We start from the raw sequence: 25776 nt of genomic DNA, 5'->3' as shown, positions 1-25776 counted from the left end.
ATACAACAGGGCTATTCAGAGTGCCTTACAGAGCAATAAAACATAAAAAAACATAATAAAAGATACAGATTTACAAATAAAGAGTAAAGATATGAGATATAAAAGGCCAAACCAATTACTAAATGTTTAAAAAGAATAAAATAAAATAAAAGGCATCATTAAAAATAGCAAAAGTGCAGACCAGAGGTGCAAAGATTGTTTCTGGGTAGCTTATTTATGTTTCATTTCTGCCGATAAGATGCCAGTAAATCTTTCACACTGGACCTGTAATTATGTAATAAATGAAAGCCTGCAGTGACTCTCAGGTTGAGTTCATTCATTAGTTTCTTCTCATTAGCTTCAGACTGAGAGCCGCATACCAAAATTAATGAAGCTCCGCGTCCGTCCGAGCGGCCGGAGAACAAAGCGGAGCGTTAACTATTTCATGTTCAAAAAATCCCCCTCAGTGTTTCCTGCATCACGTCGTGCTGTCGCTTTAAACATCACGATCGACGCCTGAGGTCACGCTCTCACAGGTGTTGCACAGGCACGCGCGTGACTCAGCCAATCAGCGCGGGACTGCGTGTTCCCAATTCACAACTTTCAAAACATTTGCGCGTGGGGCCGTGGGCTGAGTCCAATTACATCACCGACGGTCATAAAACGGCAGAGCAGCTCCTAACAAAGACAACCTCTGACAGGCTGCTTCCCACCGCACGAGCTGAGCGGAGCGCGAGCCGGAGGACACGAGCTGCACTCATGGACATACTCGCGTACAAAGAGATGAAGAAGCCGCGGACGCTGTGCTGCAGCATTAAGGTAGGCGCGAGCGCTGCAGGCTGCAAGCTGCTGACAAACGTCTTGTTTTAACCTGCTCGTTGTTTATTTAAGAATCAGCGCGAGGTTTATTTTTAGAGAGCTGCATAACGTGACACTGATATTAATGCTGAAAGTAACAAAAAAAAGTGATTTCATGGTGTTTTTTTTTCTTTCTCTGAAAACCTGAGAAGTTTCCGAAAAGGAGCTTTCACCTCAGATCAACAAGCTCTGTGTCATAAAGTCGAGGTGCTTCTGCCTCCTACCTCAAAAAGTTTTTTTTATTATTATTTTAGTCGCCAATAATGTGCTAAAACTTGATTTGCCTTTTTTATATGGACCTTATTTAACCAGGTAATATTCTCATTGAGATCTCGAATCCTTTTTTTCACGAGCGACCTGGTCAAGAGATCAGCAACGTTGAGACACGAAGAAAAGAAAGTTTTTGTTATAAAAAAAAAAATAATAAGAAGAAGAAAATAGTAAGTGAAAAATATTGCTGTTACCTCACACTATTCAGAGCAATAAACTTATTATTTTCACTTCACTGGAAGAAATACTCAGCTATTTTGAGTAAAAGTACTCTGTTACAAGTAAAAGTCCTTCATTCAAAAGCTTACTTAAGTAAAAAAAAAATCAAAATATACTTAAAGTGCCAAAAATAAAAGTAGTTATACAGAATGATGCTTTTTGGAAAAATAAACATCTCTGGGTTATAATAAATACTACAGCCAATAAAGGTGGAGCTCTCTTTAATTATTTCATACACTTTTGCATAGTTTAACCCTTTAGTAGTACTTGTCAGAATTAAATAGTTGTATATAATTTTGTTTCAGTAATATATAAAGTAAAGTAACTGTCATCTGGCACAGTCAAATAAATGTAGTGAAATTAAAAGTACAATATTTGCCTCTGAGATGTAGTGAAGTAGAAGCAGAAAATCCCCACTACTTTAAAATTATACTTAAATGCAGTACTTGAGTAAATATTTTTCAGTGTTTAAAGGTTATTCACAGACTAGCCTTAATGGCAAGTTAAAAATTGCATTTATTAAAAATGAAAAAGATTACATTTCTAGGACTTAAAGTTATATTAATAATGAATAAAGGTCTTGCAACCTCTAATGTGAAATTATCAAATATATTGTCTGAGCAACTGTCCAAACCCCCAAAATATTTCATTTAAAGTCTTATAAGAACAAGAAATTCTCATTTTTGAGAGCCAAACAAACGAAAGAATGTTTGGTATTTTTTGCTTTAAAAAGGCCTTAAATCAGTTATCGAAATAATTCCTATCAGTCAACTTATTATTTTGGCCGAGACATTAGTCGTTCTGCCTCAGAAATACTTTGATGGAGGGAAATTTTGACATGTTTTTGTATCACTAAATCCATCAGCGAGTCAGCTCTGACAAAGGTTTATGTGTGTTGGCAGCCGTGTTGGGTTCAGAGTTTGGTGCGCTTCCTGCACCTCTGGCTCGGATTTTAAATTTCTCACTGACGAGCGGCAGAAATGCAGCGTGTGTGAGTGCCAGGAGGAGCTCTTGTATATTCAGCGTATGGTAATAATGGGAGAGAAACAGTTTGTTCCAGGGCTGTGAGTAATAATGAGGCAGAGGTCCATGTTGCTCGCAGCGTAACTCAGCGAGAAATGACACGTCTTCTTCATTGGTGCTGTGATGTGTGAATGAAGCATGACTAACACACCAATGCTCTGTGAGGAAGGAGGAGGCCACTTGAGCAATTCCTAAATTTCCAGGAGGTGAAGGGTTGCTTTGAAATCTGCGGGGTGTTTAAGGGCTTTCACACAGAATGCGGTGGGTCCGGTTACTGCAGTCCTCCTCCTGTTTATCATCTCAAGTCTTTAGAGTCGACTCTGCTGAATCCAACATGTGCAAATATAGAGCGGGCGGGGAAACAGAGCGGCTCATCGCATGATTCAGGCTGAGAGTTCACAGTGACTTCTGCGCGGTGTGAATGTGCCTAAAGTTCAGAGCGATGAGGACGTATATTTACACAGTGGGAGTAGTTCAGAGCGAAAGCAGCGGGTGGAGAGTCAGCGGGCGTTTCTGCAGGTCGCTCCTGCAGCGTGGAGAGGTGGAAGCAGCAACTCAGGAGCCAGAAGAAAGAGTTAACATTTCTGCAAACCACAAATATGTTCAACATTAAAATGATGTATATGAGCTGACTTTGTCATCAGAAGGTGGCGGGGACACCTGCCAAACTGCAGACCGCTGTTTGAGACGAGCGAGCAATGAAAGCGTGTGTTTTTTAGGAACCTGTCGCTGCGTTTTCAGCAGCTTTCCAGCACAAATGTTGTTTTAGGGTCCAGTCGCTGCATTTCTAGCAGCTGCATTTCCAGCAGATTTTTAGTCCCCAGACCGGTGTTTTGTAGTTTTTTCAGCGGCTTTTCAGCCCCCATACCTGGGTGTTTTTTAGGAGCCCACTGTTGTTTTTCCAGTCGCTTTTTAGACACAAAACATGGGTGTTTTATTTTCACGACCTGTGGTTCTTTTTCTCGGGGCATTTCAGCCTGTAAACATAAGTGTTTTTTAAGGGTCCAGTCCCTGCATTTCCAGCAGATTTTTAGTGCTCAGACCAGCGTGTTGACACGACGTGTGGCTCTTTTCCTGTGGCTTTTCAGATCCGAAACATGGATGTTTTGTCGTGAGCCGTGTCTCTTTTCCAGCGGCTTTTCAGTCCCCATACCTGGGTGTTTCTTAGGGGCCCACTGTTATTTTCCAGTGGCTTTTTAAAAACAAAACATGGGCATTTTTAACAACTTGTACTTCTTTTTCTGGCAGCTTATCAGCCCTTAAACAAGGGTATTTTTCAGGGGGTCAGATGTTGCATTTCCAGCCGCTTTTTAGTCCCCAAACAGGGGTGTCGCAACCTGTAGCTCTTTTTCCTGCTGCTTTTCAGCCCTCCAAAATGGGTGATTTTTTTAGGGGGTCTAACACTGCATTTCTTGTGGCTTTTCAGACTCCAAACATGGGTGTTTTTCCGGTGACTTTTTAGCCCCTTAACAAGGGCATTTTTAGGGATGTGTCACTGTATTTCCTGCAGCTTTTGTCCCCGAAAGTGGGTATTTTTGGGGGGCCTGTTACTGCATTTCTTGGAACTTTATAGTCCCCAAATGTGTGTTTCTCAGGGGCCAGTTGCTGCATTTAGAGCTGCTTTTTAGCCCCCTAACATGGGACCTTTTTGGAGACCTATGTCTGTGTTCCTTTTGGCTTTCTTGCCCCCAAACAGAAGTTTTTTTAGGGACCAGCAGCTTTTCAGCCCCAAACATGGGTGTTTTTGGGGTCTCTTTGCTGTGTTTTCTGCAGGGACAGTGGCATGAAAGCAGTTGTTTTCCACCACGACATTATTGCTCTCCCAGTGGGCATTGTGCCCTCAAAATCAGGTATTTTAAGCCAAAAATCTTTCCTCATAGAAAAGGTCATGTATTGGCACGGACATTTTGGAAATGGTTTGGTTCCGAAATTTCCAACCATAACCAAGTGGTTCTGTGCCTAAACCTAATCAAGTTTAAACATATCTGCTGGATAATAAGATGAAAACGTAATGTATCCGTAGCTTGAGGAGTGGTGCAGCTCCAGCTCTTTCTTCTGGTGATTGGGTTGGAAGCAGAGAGGCATCTTTTAAATTGTGTCAAACTGTGACGACAGAGCTCCTGATTACTGTTGGCGTCCTGTTTAGCAACAAAAGACACCAAGGGACCAAATCACTCAGCACTCAGCAGAGCCAGTTGTTCAGCATTGTTTTCATCCATCTTTTCCTGACAGCAGTACAGGCTGTACAGCGCTTCGCTCTTTATTTGCTCACTTTCTTCAGAACATTTTGTTTGTTTTTTTCACTCGATCTGCTGTGGGCTGCACCTCTCAGCTGGCACCCAGGTCACCAATCAGATTCTCTTTAAAGATTTTTCTGCCGACTTCTGAGCCAAGTTTCTGCTCAGGGGCACACGATGATTACATCCTGAAGAGCGGGGCGAGAAATCTTGGAAAGCTTGAATTCTCTGCACACCTCGGTGCGCCTGAGCGGGGCTGCAACGAAAGATTGTGATCATGACTAATTAATCTGTGGATTATTTTCTCGATTGTTTGTTCTGCAAAACAATAGAAAACAGCCTGTCACAATGTCCTAGACCTTCGGTGACTTCATCAAATGTCTTGTATTGTCCTTTTGTCCATTTTCTCCTTTTTTTGTGTTTTTTTTTTTATTATTTTACATAAATGACGGTTCATAATTATTATTAATTATGCCCACTTTCTCGACCCGCTCAAATCCACCCTCCACAGCCACCCTCTACCCCATGGCACGAGTCATTAAAGTGGAAAAAAATTCAGTCATACAAAAGAGACAAAATAAACACATTCAAGGAAGAAAAAAACAGTTTTTAAAGAATATGCATGATTTGATTGACACAGTTTCAGGGTCAGGAGAGAGACACTTTGCCCCCTAGCCTCAGTGTCAGATTAGTAAGAGACACGGTGTCTCACGTCAGCTGAGGGAGGAGTCCTGACAGAGGTCAGAGACACACCGTGTACGCGCCCGCTGTGCCTCTGACGTCTCGGCAGCGGTTGGGACTGCAGTTTCTCAGCTCCTAAATGTAGGTGTTTTGCTGTATTTTCAGCAGCATTTTAGGCCCCCTAACATAGAGATTTTTGGTGACAGGTCACAGTTTTTGTCACTGCTTTTCAGCCCCCAAAAATGTGTTTTTTAGGGGCACATCGCTGCATTAGCTGCAGCTTTTTAGCTCCCATATGTAGGTGTTTTTTAGCGACCTGTAGATCTTTTTCCTGCAGCTTTTCAGACCTCAAACATGAGTGTTTTTTAGGAGCCCATTGCTGGATTTCCTGTGACTTTATAACCCCCAGATGTGTGTTTTTTAGGGGCCTGCTGCTGCAGTCATATAGTTTGTAAAGTGAAAAAACAGTAACGCAATACAACAACCAGTGTCCACTGTCCTAAATTAGTTAAATTTTGCTGAGCGACTCAAAAGATAAGTGTCCTCACTTTGGAAGATATTTATTTTCACCTGCTTTGTGCTGCAGGACAAAGCTCCGCTTTGCAAACCAAGAGATGTCCTAACTTCTGTGTCCACAAAAAACATCATTCCTGCTGAATTGCTTAAAATCAGAGAAAGTGCTCGTTTGATCACAATGCTATTGTGCAGCAACTTTTTTTCTGTTGGCTGCACAATGAAGGGAGTCGATTCTGTGGCATTACTTTCTTTCAAGTGTCCTGAGAGAGTTAGCTTTTCCTTTATTTCATTTTTTTTTGACCCAATAGGTCATTATGTCCAGTTTCATAGCTGCAACACGTGTGTCTGGAATAAAACCATTTGAAATTAGTGTGCAGACTTCCTTCGATTCTTCCCCTCGCAGCAGGGTTGAAGGCTGGGACAATAACGTCCAGACAGACGGAGAGTGTTCAAAAAGGATAAATATGAACATAATCCACCGAGGATCCGACTCTGCACAATCGCTTTCCTGCTTGCAGACATTAAATAGGCTTAAAGCAGTTGCATTAACAGTGGGGTTAATTATTAAATCCTGCATCTTCAGTGTGACATGATGTTGACAGATTGTTGTGCTTCTGCTGCCTGTTTTTTTCCACATTTTATAATACTTCATAAATATCTTATCAAAGTTAAGACACTGCAACATCCTGTCATCAGGAACTGCTTAATGACAGGATGTTGACCTGCTGTCATTAAAACTAATTGGGAGCAATGAGGTTTTGCAGTTTCTCAGGCTAATTGTGAAATTTTGTGCTTTGACGGATTATGTGTTATCTAAATTATTATGTGTTAAAGCCAAATATTCAGAAAGCCATAGACTTGTCCCTGAAAGATGATGTTTGTATCAGGCGTTATCTGCAGTAAAAACATAAATCCGACTTCGTTAAAGGCTTAAGTGGATTTTAAGTTGACCCAGAGCTGTGGTTAAAGAAACAGACGCAGACCTCTAAATTTTTGTTTGAATCTAAATCGCATACAAAAGAAAGTCTTTGCCTGCTCGAGCGAATGGATCCATTTGAGACAAAACGAGGATGAAATACTAGCAACAGTGTGAAAGCGTCTATTGTGTGCGCGCACAGAACATAAAGCCAAGCTTTAACAGGAGCATTAACTGTTCTGAGTCAAACTCACAGTTTATTCTCCCTCAGTCGACCTGGCAGCCGGTAAACAAACTGAAAGCCTGGATTTATCTCTGTTTTCATAGCTGATTCATTCCTAATCTCAACACGCATCCCCAGTGTCATTCGTGAATTCGTGAACCCCCCCTCAGCGAGGTCAGTGAACGCCTCCTGACACACACCTTGATCTTTTTCACATCGAGTCCAAAAAGACAAAATCATGCAATCAGTCTTCAGTCGCACAGTGAGTCCAAAATCTCATCACTGAAACACAGATTACATTTCTCTGTTGGATCCGTGCTGCTTTTAGTTTTTTAGGAAAACCAGAAGAATTACTGCTCGGGTGCTACTTTTTGTCAGATTGTGAAAAACTTTCATCAAAACAGCTGCAGAAACCAGAGGTGGAAAGTAACTTAGTACTCTAAAAGTACTCGATTTGTACTTTCATGAATTATTTCCTTTGTATTGAAAGGACAATGTCAGACAGCAGCAACAAATGCAAACACTTTGACAACGTCTGGAGCTCAATCTATAGATTTGAGCCACAAATCGCCCAAATCGCAAATTCCTCGTGTCTTATTTATCATGTGTCTTTGTTTGTGTCTGTGTATATGTATGTGTGTGTCTGTGGGTGGGGATCAGGCAGGTGTGTGTGTGTGTGTGTGTGTGTGTGTGTGTGTGTGTGTGTGTGTGTGTGTGTGTGTGTGTGTGTGTGTGTGTGTGTGTGTGTGTGTGTGTGTGTGTGTGTGTGTGTGTGTGTGTGTGTGTGTGTGTGTGTGTGTGTGTGTGTGTGTGTGTGTGTGTCTATATTCGATGAGTAAGTATAAATTTGTGTTGGTTAGTTACAATATCTTGTGTGGTGACAGCTGTATATGTCTGCAGTGTATTTATTAGTGGTGGTTGGTTATTATTATTATTATTATTATTATTATTATTATTATAATTATATATCATTATATTATTAGTACTGAGTCAGATAAACAATATTTAGAACAGATGTGCTTTTACAATAAAAAATGAGAAATCAACCCAGGGTGAGGGCAAAGTACCTGCAGGAAAATACCCCGACTCACACTTGTAGTGGTCATAGGTGATAAGTGAGAGGGATTACTTATGAATGAGTCCATGTTGTTTTTTAGGAAAATCAGTGTATCTGTTCATAGAACTTTGAATGTAATAATTACATGTTTTATATTACTAATTTTTATATATTGCCACTTTTCACACCTTGTCCAAACCATCTGTATAAGTTTTAGCTCTTTAAACGTCGACTCGTGTTTTGTGTTGGTGAACGCGACACAGACCCGATGTGTTGGTACTTGTCGGTTGTGCCATGTGTTTTGTGAAGCAGCTGTTCCTCGCTGCATTTTACTGCACAGATACACTCATAGTGTGTAAGTCTGCACTTTGTTGGGTGATTTGACGTCAGCTCAGTGTGTTTGTGAGGCCAAAAAGCACCAAGCAAGTTGTGTTCAATGCAAATCCGGGACTTTTCCGAGACGTCACATTTGACATGACACTGAGATTCCTCTGAATTGTTTGTTGGAACAGTTCAAGCCTCTCGGGAGGAAAAAGCTTTTGGCTGTGATCTGCTTCTGTGTGCATGCAGCCAAGCGGCTCTTGCAGCCGAAAACTGCACAAAAAATGCACTTGACACTTGACATTTATGACTAAAACCCAGGGATACTTCTGCAAAATGACAGGAGGACAGGCCAGTTGCTGTGGCCCCATACGTGTTTCTAGGATTTTAGGAGATTTCTAGGATCTCGGGACGTTAATAGGATTTTAGGACATTTCTTGGATTGTAGGATTCTTGTGGGATTTTTAGACAGTTCTATGATTTTAGAACTTTTCTCAGATTTAGGATATTTGTAAGGTTTTAGGACATTTTTTGGATTTTAGGATGTTTCTTGGATTTTAGGACGTTTCTAGGCTTATGGGATGTTTCTTGGACTTAAGCAAGTTTCTAGGATTTTAGGAGATTTCTAGGATGTCACAAGGATTTTAGGACATTACTGGGATTTTAGGAAGTCTTTTTTTATTTTAGGAGATTTCTAGGATTGTGGGAACATTTTTAAGAATTTTAGGATGTTTCTAGAAACTCAGGACGTTACTAGGATTTTAGGACATTTCTCAAATTTTTAGCACATTTCTAGGATTTTAGGATGTTTTTGGATTATAGGACTTTTCTAGGATCATGGCACATTTCTAGGTTTTTACGATATTTGTATGATTTTTGGATGTTTTTTGGATTGTGGGATGTTTCTGTCAGGGATCTTCCACTGGCATTTTTTTTTGATAAACAAACTATTTTGATGCTGTTTTATGTACTCTGACACCTTTACTAAAAGTACAAAAACAGTTTGCAGTGTGATTCTCTTAATTTTTATTGTGAATTAGAAAATGATCGGGGGAATCACCCGGCAGATCTGTCCCGCAGGCCGTAAATTGAGTGTGAATATTATAACCTCTGTATAAACTGTCAGAGACTGAATCCTCCTCTGTGTGTGTGTGTGTGTGTGTGTGTGTGTGTGTGTGTGTGTGTGTGTGTGTGTGTGTGTGTGTGTGTGTGTGTGTGTGTGTGTGTGTGTGTGTGTGTGTGTGTGTGTGTGTGTGTGTGTGTGTGTGTGTGTGTGTGTGTGTGTGTGTGTGTGTGTGTGTGTCCCAGCTGTTTGTACTCTGTCACGGCCTCCTGCAGTTCTCCCAGCTGCTGTACAGCTCCTACTTCAAGAGCACCATCAGCACAATCGAGAGACGCTACGGCCTCAGCAGCTACTCCTCAGGAACTATTTCCTCTCTCCATGAGGTAGGAGCCAACAATAACACAACCTCACGCAGCCTGAGATCATGATAGCTTTATTTCGAGGATACCGGTGACAAAGGCGGGATTGGAGACAAGCAACAAATCTGAATCACACTTCCTGAACTGAAGCCAGACTCAAGCATTTTGGAACGCTTTTATTACAGATACGAGGGGTCAAAGAAACGGTCAAATGTGCCGTATGTCTTTTTTTTTTTTTTTTAATGCTCAAGTGGGATTTAATCATACAGATAAATATTTTCCAGTGGAGTTTCAAGTATGCATGACCAGGGGTCACTTGTTGCTAATTAAATCACGATGTTGACGTTGCTACCTTTAGGGTTTTTGAATCCTGGGAGCTTTTGCAGCTCCCAGGATTTGGCTGCACTCTGAGCTCTAATTTGATTTACGAGATCTGATTTGATTGTGTGATATTTTATGAAAACAAGTTCTCAATTTTGCATCTCCTTTTAGAGTTGTTATTTAAAAGCTGCTACATGTAATGGAAAAGAGGTTGTTCTTGATGAACCCACAGATAATTATCACCTGTCTCTGCAGCTCCTCTTAGAATTACAGTTTTAAAAGCATCTCTCAGCTTCATTTTTTTTTTTTTTGGTTTTATGGCCCATTACTATTTTTAACAACTTCACAGTGCACTAAAAACACTGTGGGGCATTTAGCAACTAAAGCGCCAGATATTTCTCTCAGAAGTTGATGGAAACCAAAAACAGAGCAACAATAAAAGTGAATATTGAACATACATCCATCAGGTGGACAGAAACATGAAAATGAATGAATGCTTATCTTGCTAAAAAGCTTACAACATTAACAGAAAAGGTGATGATATACATACATTATAACATTTCTGTGTTTAGTGCTGATTTCTACTCTGGATATGCATGATTTATCGATTAGAAACGTTGCTGAAGTAGAAATAATAGTCAACAACATTCACATTTCAGTGGTGTTTAAAATATGATTTGGTGACTTCGTATAAAATGGCTCTTTTTATTATTTTGCCTCGATGTTAAAGAAATACTTAGTTCCCCCAAATGATAACTTATACATCAGGTACTTGCCCTGTGTTATGTTGAATTTATGAAGAAAACTACTTTTCTTCATGCCTCCACGATAAATAACTTGTAGTCTAACTTACATATTTATATTTGTGTTATGTGTCGCTTTCAAATAAACATTAAATAAATAAAACAGACAGGTCTTTCTGAGGGGAAATTCGTCAAAAAGAGAAACTTATCAATGCTCTCTTCAAAGCCAGACTCCACTGACAAAAACAGTTATTTTACATCAATGAACACAACAGCTGCTGCAGGCTGAAAACCCAAAAAACGAGCTGACCGAGGCAGCAGCAGAACAGCAGCTCCAGTGTTCAGCGACGTAAAATTACTAATTCTGTCAGTGCAGTCGGGCTTTGAGGAGAGCGTTGATTGAACTTTCCATCCAGTTCCTTATTGGAAAGAGCTGTTTGTTGAATGGATAAATTAAACTTGGATTATACTTCACAAATTGTGTGTAAACCGATACTTTGATGCAGTTTTGCTGTTGTTAAATGTGAACCCCTCCGGCTTCCATTTGTAAAGAATTTTCTCATTTTTTTGGATGCTTTGTTCACCGCGGAGGCATGTGGGAAAAAGTTTTCCTCATGAATTCACTGTAACTCAGGTTGAATAATTGACACACAAATGGTCCTTTGGGAGGCGAAGTATTCCCTCAGTTCAGAACTGTGCCTGGCTTATGTGCACACCCCACTAAATATGGATTACAGTGCAACTCTTACCACTTCCATATTTGGTTGTGAGAGTCCATCAGTAATGTTGGAAAACTGTGAGACCTGCAGCTTGATGCATGAGGTGTGAAATGATTGATTCCTCTGGCTCCTCTCTGAAGCGTTTGTCTACGTCTCTCTCAGATCAGTAACAGTGTGCTGATCGTGTTCGTGAGCTACTTTGGAAACCGGGTCCACCGGCCTCGCGTCATCGGAATCGGAGGACTCCTGATGGCCGTCAGCGCCATGATCCTGGCCTTACCTCACTTCGTGTCCCAGCCCTACGAGTTCGACTCTGTTTTGCACAGTAAGACAAAAGACCTGAATACAAGCGCCAAGCTGCTTCGCCGTCTCCACTGGCACCGCCGCGACAGTTAGTGTGACTCAGTCCAGAGCCGGGGACTCGTGAATGTACAAATATGTCACTGCAATTTATGAGACTTTACTCAAGGGTTCGTCCAGAGCGCCATCTTTTCAGCGTAGGCTCCACAGCACTCAGCAGGAGTCAAACCAGTGTCTGCAGTCTGTGCTCTGCAGAGAAACTGTGTTTTTAGAAAGTCTTGTTGTTGCTCTCCGGCTGAACTTTTCATAAATCAGAAGGAAATTCATAATGTCCGTGCACTCGCTGAAAGTTAAGATTAGATTCACCTCCAGGGCATTTAATTTGTCATAACAACCCCCCTCTTTTTTCATTAAATGGATAGTTTGGATTTTTTAAAGTGGGTTTGTTTGAGGTACTTTTCTGCAGTCAGCGCATTAGCTGCAGTAAATGTCAGTGAGCACGCTCCCAGTTTGGAGAAGCAGACAGGAGCACCGACACTGAAGCTAAGCAATGTACCGCAGTGGACTCAGGCAGCAACAAAATGTATTTCAGCCACCTAAAAAAATCAAAATCAGTTTAAGTGACTCTATATTTAGTGGTGGATGAAGTGCCTGCAAGCCACACTTGAGAATATATTTTGAGAAAATGACTATTGTTTAAGTTAACCCTTTGAGACCTGGAAGATACCGCTTTTTTTCTGCTACTTTCAGTCACCTTTCACAAGTATTTAAACATTTGAACCCTGAGCAAATTGGTGCAATTAATTTTAAATAAAACCATGAGGATAAAGGCAATTAGCAACTTCATAAGATTTGTTCCACAAATGGCAAGAGATTAGTAGATGCCCTCAAAAAATAGGGGAAAATGTCAAGGGACAATTATTCATAATAACATTTTAAATTCTGTTACAGAATTATTATAGTTTTTAAGCACTTTTCCAAGGTCATTTCTGTTTTTAATTAATTAATTTTACTATTTCACGGGTAATTTTCTGGTACATTTTACGTTTTTTTGCTCATTTTTTGGGTCTTTTTTTTTTTTGCCTTCTTCCCATGTTTTTCAAAGAAATCAAGCAAATTTCACCCAGGTCTCAAAGACTTGAGTGTTGAAAGTAAAAGTACAAGTTCGTGCTGGTAATAAAAAGCACGAAGTCAGAATTTTGAGGATTATGGTGTTTATTTCTTTGTAACATACACCACCTTAAAAATGGGCCGTTTACATTATTAACAGAAAAAAGGTCTTCTCCAAACTGGGTGTGTGCCTCCGTAGTTAACACACTGACTGTGGTTAGGATCTCATGCAACCCTCTTTGAAAAAATCCAGACTTTCCCTTTAATTTTGCCTGCAGAATAAATACCTTGGTGTGTCAGTGAAGCCAGAGAAGCTCCAGGAAATTAAATAAAAAAGTTGAACATGCATCTGCTGGCTTTTCATTAACTTTCTCCCCCTCTCCTCCCCTCTCTGTCCGTGCATGACCACCTGCTGTGACCCAGACCACCAAGACATCTGCACCCTGCAGAGAAACTCCAGCGAACAGGAGTCATGTGGCCGCGACGAGACGAGGCGTCTGACCGACACCAACAACCTGTGGCTGCTGATGGGCAGCGCTCAGCTGCTGTTCGGCGTGGGCTCGGTGCCCATCCAGCCGTTTGGGATTTCGTACATAGACGATTTTGCTGGACCTGCAAACTCCCCTCTTTACATAGGTGAACGGCCTGAAGTTCAGAGGACTGATTTGTTTAGATAAAGAGAACACAAGCTGAGGTTCATGCTGTAATTCTACGTTATTCTGCAGCCTTGATGATGCAACTGGGAAGAGTTTTACTCGTATTTTTTGACCTTTGAATTTAAAGGAAGTTTAAAATTGAAAACTGACTTTTGTAGTGCGTTTTTAGTCGTTCAACCAGTCAGAGCACTTTGACAACATGTGTCACGTTCACCCATTCACACATATATTCATAAAACGGTGGCTAATGTGAGAGGTGCTACTTAGTTTTGATACATTTATACAAAATCACCAGGTTCAGTATGTTGCCCACAGATACTCCAACATGCATGCTGGAGGAGCTGGGGATCGAACGCCAAACTTTCAGTTGCATAACAACCCACTCTACCTCCTAACCCACAGCTTTTTTTTCAGATTTTAAGGGCCATTTGTGCATAAACACCAAAATGAACCTACACAAAATGTCGATATTTTGTCAAATAATGCCAGTGAGTTTTTAGTTTTGCAAATAAGGAAAAAGAGATAGAGGTGTCGTAATTGTGAGGTCACACTTTGGCAACAATTATTAAGCTGTTGGGATAAAACATTATAGTATTAGTATTAATAAATAAATACAGCAATAAATAAATAAATATGGAAATAAATGCAAAAATTAATAAGTAATTGCAGAGTTAGGATCTTCTACCTCATACACATACAAAAACATTTAATGTGTTTGTAAAAAAATTATAGAAATGCATTTATAATATTTATTTGTTTATGTCCTGTATAATTATTAACTTTTATTTTTTGTCCTCATGTATTTATGCATTTATCTATTTTTCCATATTTGTTGCAACATTTATTTTTTACATTTATCCATCTATCTATCTATTTTTTTCCATATTCATTTTATATTTATTTAAGCATTTACTTTTTTTATATTTAGTTTTTGATGCATTTGTTTTTTTCTGTATTTATTCATACATTTGTTTAGTTCTGTATTTACGCTTTAAAAAATTTTTTTTTATTGATGTCATGTTTCATCCTCCACATAAAACAGCTGAACAGTTCTTCAGAAACTCACAGTTGATTTTTGTTTATTCGCAGCCATCCTGTTTGCAGTGTCTGTATTTGGGCCTGCCATTGGATACCTGATGGGCTCAGTCATGCTGCGGATCTATGTGGACGTGGACAAAATTGGTTTAGGTAATGATGCAGTCTTTATGTTTCCATCCATCCAAAAATGATTTTCCAGACAGCTTACAGCAGGAGAGACTGTGTTCACTGCTGTTTCCTGCAGGAGCTGAACAGGAGCTGAGACAGAGCGATCCCCGCTGGGTCGGGGCCTGGTGGATGGGGCTGCTCATCACCTCCGGCTGCCTGTTTCTCACCTCCATCCCTTACTTCTTCTTCCCTCGTAAAATGCCCTCAGAGCATAATGTAAGTCACACTCTCGCAGAGATCTTTAAGGTCAAATCTTCCCATTTCATGACGTGTTTCTCATGTTTTACTGACACCTGCTGGCTGTGTGTCCGCACTGCATTTTTACTTTTCCTCTTCTTCACTCATGAAGGCGCAAGAAGTTTTCACAAGTTAGCATGTAACTCCAAATTATAACTGACATAGATCACATCATTGGACAGATTTAGATTCCCAAGAACTGACTTCAGCTTGTGAATTTTTCTTTGACCTTTTAAAAAAATCTGCAGAAAACATTAGTCATAGATGAGGTAAAGCCAGATTTTTATTTCCCACTATGTGAAATGTGAAACCACATTTTGGCTCTTGCAGCTTTGTGTCCGGGACATGACCTGGTTAAAAACTTCTAAAGTTTCTGTTGATTTTTTTCCCTTCAATTTATGACTTTTAAAATCACAGCTTTAAGAAAATACAGATTCTTTTTCCCGAAACTTACAATTATATTGCCTGTGTAATGCAAATATAGTACAATTTACATAATATAATTGCATTTCTTTTATTTTTATTTTATTTTCTCCTTTAGTTTCTGTTTCTCATTGTTTTTGTTGAAAGAAAAAGCAAATATATGATACTTCCATATCCACATATGCTCACTTAAAAATATAATAAATGAAATAAAGGAATGCTCTTACAATGCAAGTTCAGTTTGGGTCAGTCCCAAAATATATGTTAATGGTTTACCCCAACATGAGCTGAAATTCACACATTTGCATCTTTGAGTACCTAGAAAAGTGCTATATAAGTCTGATTTATTATTATTATTATTATTATTATTATTATTATTATTATTATTATTCTTTGGACCATGGCAGGATGGCGTTGATAAAGGGTTACTAGAGGTCATCTGAAAGCAATGTGAGGGTACATGATTTTTTAATTATTATTTTTAGAAAGTTTGTTTCGTTGTTTTTGTTGATGTCTCTCATTGTTTCCAGAAAAGTCATAATAATAATAATGATAATAATAATTTAAATAATAGAATTGTAACTCTGAAATGAAATGAATAAATGTATAAATAAATACAGGAATAGATATATAAAAAGTAAATATAGAAATATATTATAAATAAAAAAAATTAATACAAGTTGATAATTAAGCAGGAAATACGTTTTGAAATAAATAGAAAAATGCATGAATAAATAAATAAAAGTTAATAAGCCATAAAGAAATCATCTTAATTTTATGTTTACATTTTTGAACAGTTAAATTTATTTATTTATGCATGTATTGCTGTGTCTGCATGTTAATGAGGTAGTTAGGCCCTCTGCATTTATGTCTTTATTTACGCATTATTTAACGGTTTTATTAAATTATTAATTTGCATATTTAATTGTTTATTCCTGTTTATTCAATTTATTCCTGCACTTACTTTATACTTATATATTTTTTATTCGTGGATTTACTATCTACATTTTATCAATCTATACTTTTGTCATTACTTGTCCTCCATAGATGTATTTATTACACTCTGAATATATGCCTTCATACATACAGTTTATCCTGCATTTTTTTCTTTTTTTTCTTTTTTTTTTGCAGGTGATTGGAAGTGAAAGTGACATAAATGATGACTTTAACAGGCGGGATGTCTCTTTACTTGATTTCCTGAAAAGTAGGTTTGTCGTATTTCGAGTGCTCAGCCTGTTTTTTAATCGTTAAATAACGGAGAGAGTTTTTACTGCAGTCGTTGAAGTTTCAGTGTGGTAACCGGTGTGTCTGTATGTGACTGTGTGTCAGTGTTTCCCAGGATGTTTGTCCACCTCCTGTTGAGTCCTCTCTTCCTGATGCTCGTCCTGGCTCAGTGCTGCTTCTCCTCGGTGATCGCAGGTCTCGCTACGTTCCTCAACAAGTTTCTGGAGCGACAGTACAGCGCCTCGCCTGCCTACGGCAGCCTGCTAGTAGGTAGGTACAAATATAAAGATGTCAGAAAAAGATCCTCTTAATAGATTACTTTTGCCCTTTCAGTCAACTGCTTGAAATCAATGTCAGCTGTTAAATAATTCAGCTCATAACGTGCAGCGTGGTAAATGTATTAAAACCTCTATGGAGGTAAAATAAAACAGTCTGTTAAAGTCATTTAATGGACACTCTGGAGGGCTTCGGCCAACTTGCACCATGGTCACTTTCCAAAGAGCGAATTAGGTTTTTACCGTCATCATCAAGATTTTTTGGATGTTTGAGCTTCCTTTTAAGATGCCTCTTTGCAATATTAAATGTATTTTTAGATTACATCTGTCGGTTATGTCAAGGTGTGGGACAATAGACTGTATAAAAGAACTGGACGTATAGTTGCTTAGATAGCAAGTTGTCAATCACAGGGTAGCCAAGCCCTAAAAAGCATATTCTGCATCATTTTCTACTTTAATCCGAACTAGATATTTAAATATATATATATATAAGTCCTTTGGGTTATTCTAGAGCCCGATCGATATGGTATTTTTGAGACCAATAACAATTTTATAGAGGAAAAATTCACTGATAAAGTGAAATTTGAGCTGGAATGAAAATAGATAATTTCTATGTGGATTGTGCACTAATTTTGCACCAATATGACTATGCAAAAGTACTCAGAAGGCTGCTTTCTAAAACAAACAGTTTTCTTATTGAACATAACACACAAACAAATAAAAGACTAAATAAATATACGTCAGTACTGTATGTGTTCAGCGTCAGTCTTCTCTGAGAATTTAAATAAAGAATATAAAGATAAAATACACATCAGTACTGTATGCTCTTTGCTGACCATTTAAATAAAGAATAAATACAATAAAATAAATTATCAGTTATTATTATTGTTTTCTGCATTATAGGTCTGTAAAAAAAGTTTTCTTATCGGAAAAACATAAAAAAATATACACAGATGCTGATATGTCTGTGAAATATTATTTTTAACCATCTGAGGTAAATATTTAACTACATTTTCCCCAAAACACCTAAATCTCAGGGCATTCCCATAAGCTATGATTACCATCTTTACCACCTTGAGCTCACGGAGCGGTTCGTGTTTCCAGGTGCTGTGAATCTGCCTGCGGTCGCCGTGGGGATGCTGATCGGCGGCGTCATCATGAAGAGGGCGAGTCTCTCTCTGAAGACCATCCCACGCTTCTCCGTGGCCATGCTGACCGTGTCCACCCTCCTCTGTATCCCGCTCTTCTTCATGGGCTGTCCCACGCAGAAAGTCTCCGAGCTCAATCATTACCAGATGGGACAGTTTGGGTGAGTCAGGAGACGAAAGGAGACACATATTTCCAGAGAAATCATGTTTTTGGGTTTTCCGTCTCTCCCATTCTTATGAACACAATATCTCAAAAATGCCTAAAGGGAGAATTTGACACAAAAATTCACTTTGACTCAAGGATGAACTGAACAGACAGTGGGAGTCACTCAATGACATCGAGTCAAAAAATGTAGAAAAGGAAAACAAAAAAAACAGAAAGATGTTACTAACAAGAGGTAATACTCTCATAGATATGATAAAAATCCTAACAAAAAAACAGAGTAGGTAAAATAATTTCATAGATCAATTAGGATTATTTAAATGTAAAATTAAAAAAAATATATAGAGGTAAAGATTGAAATTTTCAGGAGATATAAGTGGATTGATTTTAAAGAGGTTCCGTATTTTGTATTTTGAGTTTGTTGCACTAAAATTAGAAGCAGTTTTTCAAAGTCGAGACCTGACTCGTGGAAACATGAAGTCAGTGGAGCGTGTCTGATAAAGCCCATCTGAGAGACGGAGCGATTCTGAGAGGTAATACGGTGATTTTCCAGAAAACGCTTTATAGATGAAAAGATTTCGGTGAATATCACGTCTTTCTCGGAGAGAAGACCACCCAACCCGGTCCTATAAAGTACAATGATGTGAAGCACAGACATCACTGGTAATAACTCTCCAGGCAGAGCGACAGACTGAGTTTAAATATTCAGAAAACATCATATTTGAACCTTTGTGACTTTTAGACAACAACAACAACAACAACAACAACTAGCTGCAGACACAAAGTACTTATCAAATGATCAATCAGATTTGATTTGTAAAGCACTTTCTAAACAAGCAAATTGCAACATAAAGTGCCCCCCCACACACGCACACACACACGCACACACTAACACACACATACATACATACACACAAATGCACAAGCACAGAAACACATAAATAAAAACAAGATTTTATCATCAATTAAAGCACTAAAAAATAGGAGTGCTATAAAAACCTATAAATAGAAAAAATACAAATAAATACATAAACAAATAATTAAATGAATAAATAAACTTATAAATAAATTTTAAAAAATATGTACACAAAATACTCACAATAAGAGGTAAATGACCGAAAAAAAGCACAAAATGAAATAACATATAAATATGTTAGAAATAATAAAAAATACATAGAAAATAATAGAAGTGTGAAACAGACTAAAATGTATAATTGAATAATCAATAGATAAATAGATAATGTTAACTTAAAAGCCAAACTAAAAAGGTTGGTCGTTAGTTTGTTTTTAAAAATATTAACCCCCTCTGCCAGAGGGAGTTAAGTGAAAAGCGAACACACGCTAATGAAACATGGGCTGCTCTTGTTTTTTGTCGTCCCTCTGCAGGTCTCTCGCTCGGTGCTCCTCTAACTGCTCGTGTCCTGCCGGTGCCTTTAACCCCGTGTGCGGCTCTGACGGTGTCGAGTATATCTCTCCCTGCCATGCGGGCTGCACCAACTTCACCAAAGACCCCAACAACACCCACAGGGTTCAGGTCTGTGCCTCCTCTTCATGGTTTCCACCCAAAGAATAAATATACCTGCAGGTTAGGCTGTTGTATAGTGATACACCTTTGAACCCTAAGCAGACTGGCTTGTTTTATTTTAAAAATATAAGAGGAAACAGCCCAAAAACTATCAAAAAATAAATAAATAAAATAAAATATATAAATAAAAACAAGATTTAAAAACAAGATTTATATATATGTGTAAAAATCAATTTTAAATAGTAATAAATAGTAATAGTAAAACATAAAAATTACCTGGTGTAATTATGATCATTACACATATTGATTTTCCCTTGATTTTTTCCTGAGCTTTTTAAAAATAATGACAAATTAGATCTTTTCAATTATTGTAATTTACCATAGATTTCTTAACAAGTTGATCATTGCCCTTTTTTCCCACGTCTCTGAAAGAAATTGCACAAATTTGCTCTGGGTTGAAAGGTAAGTATGCAATGAATGAGATAACGCTGTCATTAAAGATGTATTTGGTAACATTTTAGCCATATTCGCAGGTACTGTCACTGCCTCCACACAGTATTACATGAGACAGTCCACTCGTCCACTGCAGAGCCATGTACGCAGCTCTAGTCTTTTGGCAACGTGTTTTCCGCATTGAAAAAAACCTCCATACATGCACCAATTTGTGTGGAAAAAGGGAAGGCTGCAAGATTTTTGTAAATGCTGTTTGAGTCACCACGAGGCGGCAGAGATAGTGACAGTTATAAAAACAATCCATTTTTGGTAATATTTGCTAAAATCTTGAAAAAAGATACCGCACACCGCTATTGCTCATCACACTTCATTGATTAAAGGTGATTATTAACGTTTCCCCAAAAAAGTTACCTACTATAGCTTTAAGTCATACTTTTTTAATCTGTGGAGTATTTGTGCAACACTGGAGCAACATTGCACAATAAATCATCAGCAGTAATTAGGGAAATTACCTGATGCAGAGAAATCACATCAGATAGGAATGCTTGATAAGTTTATTAAAAAGGAAAAAAAAAGAATACATCTGATTTGTTTAACAGCTGGAAAAGATTTTTGAAGTGGATCATTTCCATCTATAATCTTGTATAATTTTCTCAGTGAGGGAATAAGTGTTTGGTTCTTGTCCTAGCACAGGATCTGCAAAGTGTCTGTAAGGGTGTAATTAACCTTTAACTGTGTCAGAGCAGAGCGCTGCAGGGAGCTCATACGCTGCATAGAGAGAATCCGCTTCACAGGGGGGGCCTTCAACTTTAAACATACAGGAGGTGACTTTGGCCTTAGATGCCTCAACTTTGTGACAAACGATCACACATTTCATATCCGCAGTGATATAAAGCAGCAGTGCTATCACACACAGTGTCTCATCATCAGAGAGGAGCTGTAGGAGGCGCAGTCAGACCTGACAGAGACGCTCTGCCGCTAACAGGACACCAGTGGCTCAAAATCAATCCGATCAATGCTTATTAGTCACAAAGCATATAGGAGGTGTTTTAAGGGGGACAAAACGTCAGGATTTAGACGTCACAGCTTGTGAATAATCCTCCTGTGGGTGGATTGTGTGACTGCTAACAGAGAATTAGTCAGTTTGAGCCCAAAGTGTAACGCCGCAGCACAAACGAGGCAGTGAAGGCGTCAGCTAATGAATTAATCCTGGAAAGTCACAACATAATTACTGTCGTTTTCCTGTGTCCACAACTTTAATTCATTCGGGTGCTAGACAAAAATTTTATACATTTACATAAACTCTTTATGTATTTAGATTTTTATAGATACCTATGGAGTTCCTCAGGGTTGCTGTTTTTAATGAATAACATGTTCAGGTTTCTTTGGGGTTGGGTGGGAGTAGAATTTTTCATACCAATGTACAGAAAACATTGTTTGACAGAATCAATTTTTAAAAAATACCCTAAAAATACCTCCAACCCCCCTTTTTATTTATTTATTTTATTTGTAATGCAACCTTGAGTTCTTGAAAGGCGCTATATAAATCCAATGTATTATTATCATTATTATTATTATTGTTGTTGTTGTTGTTGTTGTTGTTGTTGTTGTTGTTGTTGTTGTTATGTTTAGTGTAGAAAACAAGTTTCCAAAATATATTTTTCGCAGATTAACTTATAATTTTTCAAAAAAATCCTATTGTTTCTACTTTTGTATGTGTGTGCATATATATTTATATATAAAGGTAATGCAAGGCTAAAGCGAACTACACTGTGGTTGCATCGCCACCACTACGAGGCTGTAAAGCCATGTTCTGTTTTTTAAGACACATAAAGGCTTCACATCTCACAGTGAAGTATACATAAAGTACTGACGGATTTTATGTCATTAAAAAATGTGAAAGCCTCTTCTATTATATCATATAAGCTTCTCTTTTACATACTTGTATTAAATTATATTAAATTCTTACTGAAATAAGTATCATAGCAGATGTAGTACAACTTTAAAAAAATAGGGAAAAAGTTGTTTGCACAGGTTACAACAACATTAATATGTGTTTTCTTTCTGTTTACAGCTTTATACTCACTGCCGGTGTATATCTGGGAGTCAGGGTACTGCCCGTCCAACTCCCTGTTCAAACAGCTGCCCACATTTTCTTCTCCCCGCCATTCTTGTCATCTCTCTGGCGGCGCTGATCGCCTGCCTCACCCACAACCCCATGTACATGATGGTGCTCAGGTACGGAGGGATGACAGAACATTACAGTTGTTTCACTTTGGTTATTTTCAGATTGAATTAAAAAATACTACAGTTAAAAAATGGCACAGTGCATCGATAGAAAAATGCAGACTTTATTCTGTATCCTTTTAATTTCTTTTCATGCTCATTTCAGATGTGTTCCCGCTGAAGAGAAGTCGTTTGCTATAGGAATTCAGTTTTTACTCATGAGAGTATTAGGTAAGTCAAACATAAGTACTGTTTGTGTGTAGTGCTATACTCATAATGATCGTATTAATTATTTTAATAAGCCTCCCAATCCCCGGGTGTCCTCCTATCTCACTGTTATTATTTTGAAACTCAGCAATGTTCATTGCTGTACGGAGTCCCAAAGCGTCGATTTAATAAATACATAAAAATAATAATAAATAAATAAAAAATTATAATAAAGAAATTCTAGTATAAATACTTACATAAATAAATTGTGTAAATTCTATAAATTAAAAAAATAATTATGTGATATTTTAAGAAATTATTAACTTATTATATATATATATTTTTTTTTACAGAATTCAAATAGAATAAAAAGTGACTTGAAAAGTGGCATTAAAAAAATAAAATGCGACATGAAGTAAAAGTGTCAATGAGCCATTATAAATGAAAAACACACACTTTAAATACTTATTTAAAAATAAACATTTCCATAAAAAAAAAAAAAGAATTTCGAACTGAAGATTAGTAAAGAAATAACCCAGTCAGTTTCTTCTGAGAAATTATATGTTTTTATAAATTATACATTAATTTTAATTATTTATTTAGTTAATATTGCACTTTTAATGGCTCTGTACAGCTGGGATGTTTGGCTGCTATTTGGTGCTGCAACAACCGTTATGGAGCGTACTTATACTTAACTTTAATTTAAATGTAAAAGCACTTTTAAGCAAATGTTGGATTGCCCTCTAGTGGCTGTAGCTCTGTCATATAGTATGGGTACAGAAATGTGTTTACATACTCTCTCTGTGTGTGTGTGTGTGTGTGTGTGTGTGTGTGTGTGTGTGTGTGTGTGTGTGTGTGTGTGTGTGTGTGTGTGTGTGTGTGTGTGTGTGTGTGTGTGTCAGCCTGGCTTCCTGCTCCGGCTCTCTTCGGGATGGCCATTGATACATCATGTATCTGGTGGAGACATGTGTGCGGAAAAAAGTATAGCTGTGGTTACTATGACAACAACATCTTGAGGAACCGGTAAGTAAACGTATCACTCAGAACACAAGTTATATACATACATGCAGTACATCCTCATTACTGTTGAAATACTTTATTGATCTTAGTCGCTCTGATGCCAGCATAGAGAATTATCACAAGTGGGAATAAGTACAAGCATAAGTACAAGTATATGAAAACATATATAAATACAAATACATTAATATTAACCAATTAGCACAATATGTAAATATTTAAAAATAAAGTGTTTAGTATGCTGAGTATATAAGTAAGTAAAAATATAAATATAAATACAGTAATAGACAATTGGCACTTTACAAAATTACAATATGGATTATGTGCTGAGTGTGCAAAATATAAAACTGCTTTGTGCTACAATGCAATGTATAAAACAATTATGCAAAAATATAAATATGCAAAGCTACAACAATGAACAACAAACATAGACAGAAGCAAGAATAACAGCTGGAATAAATACAATATATATATTTTATTTTAATAATTTTTTTAACTAATGTACAGTGTCTTTGAGTTCCTTTTGTAAGCTCTTTAAAAGTAATATATTATTATTATTATTATTACTATTATTACAAATAAAATATGTGTAGCATGCTAAGGTGTTTTGACTCTACTTGTCTGCCCTCCACAGGTTCCTGGGCTTACAGGTGGGTTATAAGGTCATGGGTATCGTCCTCCTGATGATGCTGGGGTGGAAGGTGAAGCGGACCCAGGAGTACAGTCTGGAGAAGAGGCCTGAAGGACTGCTGTGACCCCGCTGAGCGTCCCTGTCTACCCGAACCTCTCTGTCTCCGAAACAGTCGAAGAACGGTGAGCAGAACAGAGCCGTAGCCAAGAAAGGCCGTCACTGACCTCAATTTCTGCAGGCCCGCCTCCATACCTGGTGCTTCACTGGCTGCAGTGAGGACGTACATTTTCCAAAAGAGAAAATGTCTGATTTTTACGGATGCTTTAGAGCGTATGATTGGACTTATTCTGGCACTGTGACCCACTTAATACAAGTTAAGAGAGGATTGCTTAAACACGTCTCTTGTATGGAGAATGAAAAATGACTAAAGTATTGATAAATAAATTTATGAATAAATAAATACTGGAATCCATTAATAGAAATAAATAAAATACAGGGATACATATGGAAACGAATAAATAAAAGAATAAATAAATGCTGAAATAAATTCAAAAATAAATAAATTTCTATTCCCTGTATTTATTTCTTCATTTATGCATTTATTCTTTAATTTTTAAACTTCTGTATTTATTTATTGATACTTATTGCCATTAATCAGCTGCCATACTTTTGTGTGGCACATGAATACATTGACAAATATGGAAATAAATAAACAAATGTATAATTAAAAGCAGGGTTAAGTAAATTGATTGATAAGGACATAAATAAAAGAATGAATTAGTGCATGAATTAATAAAAATGAAATATAAAAAATAGAAATACTTTGATAAATGCATAAATTAATAAATAAAGTTGACAACTTAAGAGTACATAAATAAATAAAATAAATGTCTTAAATTTATTTCTACATTTTTGTAAACTACAATGATTAATTTTGCATTTATTTATTATTTTATTTATTTATTCCTTTATTATTTTATACTTTTATCATAAAATGTATTTACTGATACGTAGTCATTTTTCATCCTCCATACTCTTGTGTGGTACCTCACAATATTTTACATGTATCTGAGACGTTGATGAGAGTTCAAACAACAGATAAATTTCTTTGTGTTTTACTTGTTCCTGTAAGGTGGGAATCTGTTCAGATTTCTATTTCTGATGGGAACATATTCTGTAACTAATTAACTGTATTAGCTTAATATTTAAGTTTATTTTTATAAATGTTTGTCTCATACACAGAGACATCTGTGATAACTGCAATACTCATTTTATATATGATCACATGTAACACATGATTTAATTGCAATACTAATGAATTTTCAGATGTTAAGTGCATAAACTGTTACTCATGAATTGACTTAACCACACATATTGTGCTTTCTACTCGTGTGTTTATATGACTGTTTACTACAGTGAAGTGCATAAATGTGTAAGTATTACTGGCTAATATAATGTACAATTAATCAA

The 25776-nt window shown here is 37.5% G+C and overlaps 1 protein-coding gene across 1 annotated transcript; it reads left to right on the top strand.

Annotated features, from left to right (window-relative positions):
• Positions 1-605: 605 nt before the first annotated feature.
• Positions 606-25776, top strand: slco2a1 (solute carrier organic anion transporter family, member 2A1). Its single transcript, XM_088078092.1, has 14 exons — positions 606-798; positions 9609-9746; positions 11668-11830; positions 13339-13551; positions 14661-14759; positions 14854-14993; positions 16569-16641; positions 16767-16931; positions 18041-18245; positions 19634-19781; positions 22300-22463; positions 22618-22682; positions 23561-23681; positions 24310-25776. The coding sequence occupies exons 1-14, from the start codon at positions 739-741 to the stop codon at positions 24428-24430; spliced, it is 1875 nt and encodes a 624-aa protein (XP_087934218.1). The 5' UTR covers positions 606-738; the 3' UTR covers positions 24431-25776.

Source organism: Plectropomus leopardus, chromosome 5, assembly GCF_026936395.1.
Source record: "Plectropomus leopardus strain MGB_pleo_1.0 chromosome 5, ASM2693639v1, whole genome shotgun sequence".
NCBI lineage: Eukaryota > Metazoa > Chordata > Actinopteri > Perciformes > Serranidae > Plectropomus > Plectropomus leopardus.
Note: the sequence above shows the minus strand (reverse complement) of the source record. Positions and strands in the feature narration are given on the sequence as shown.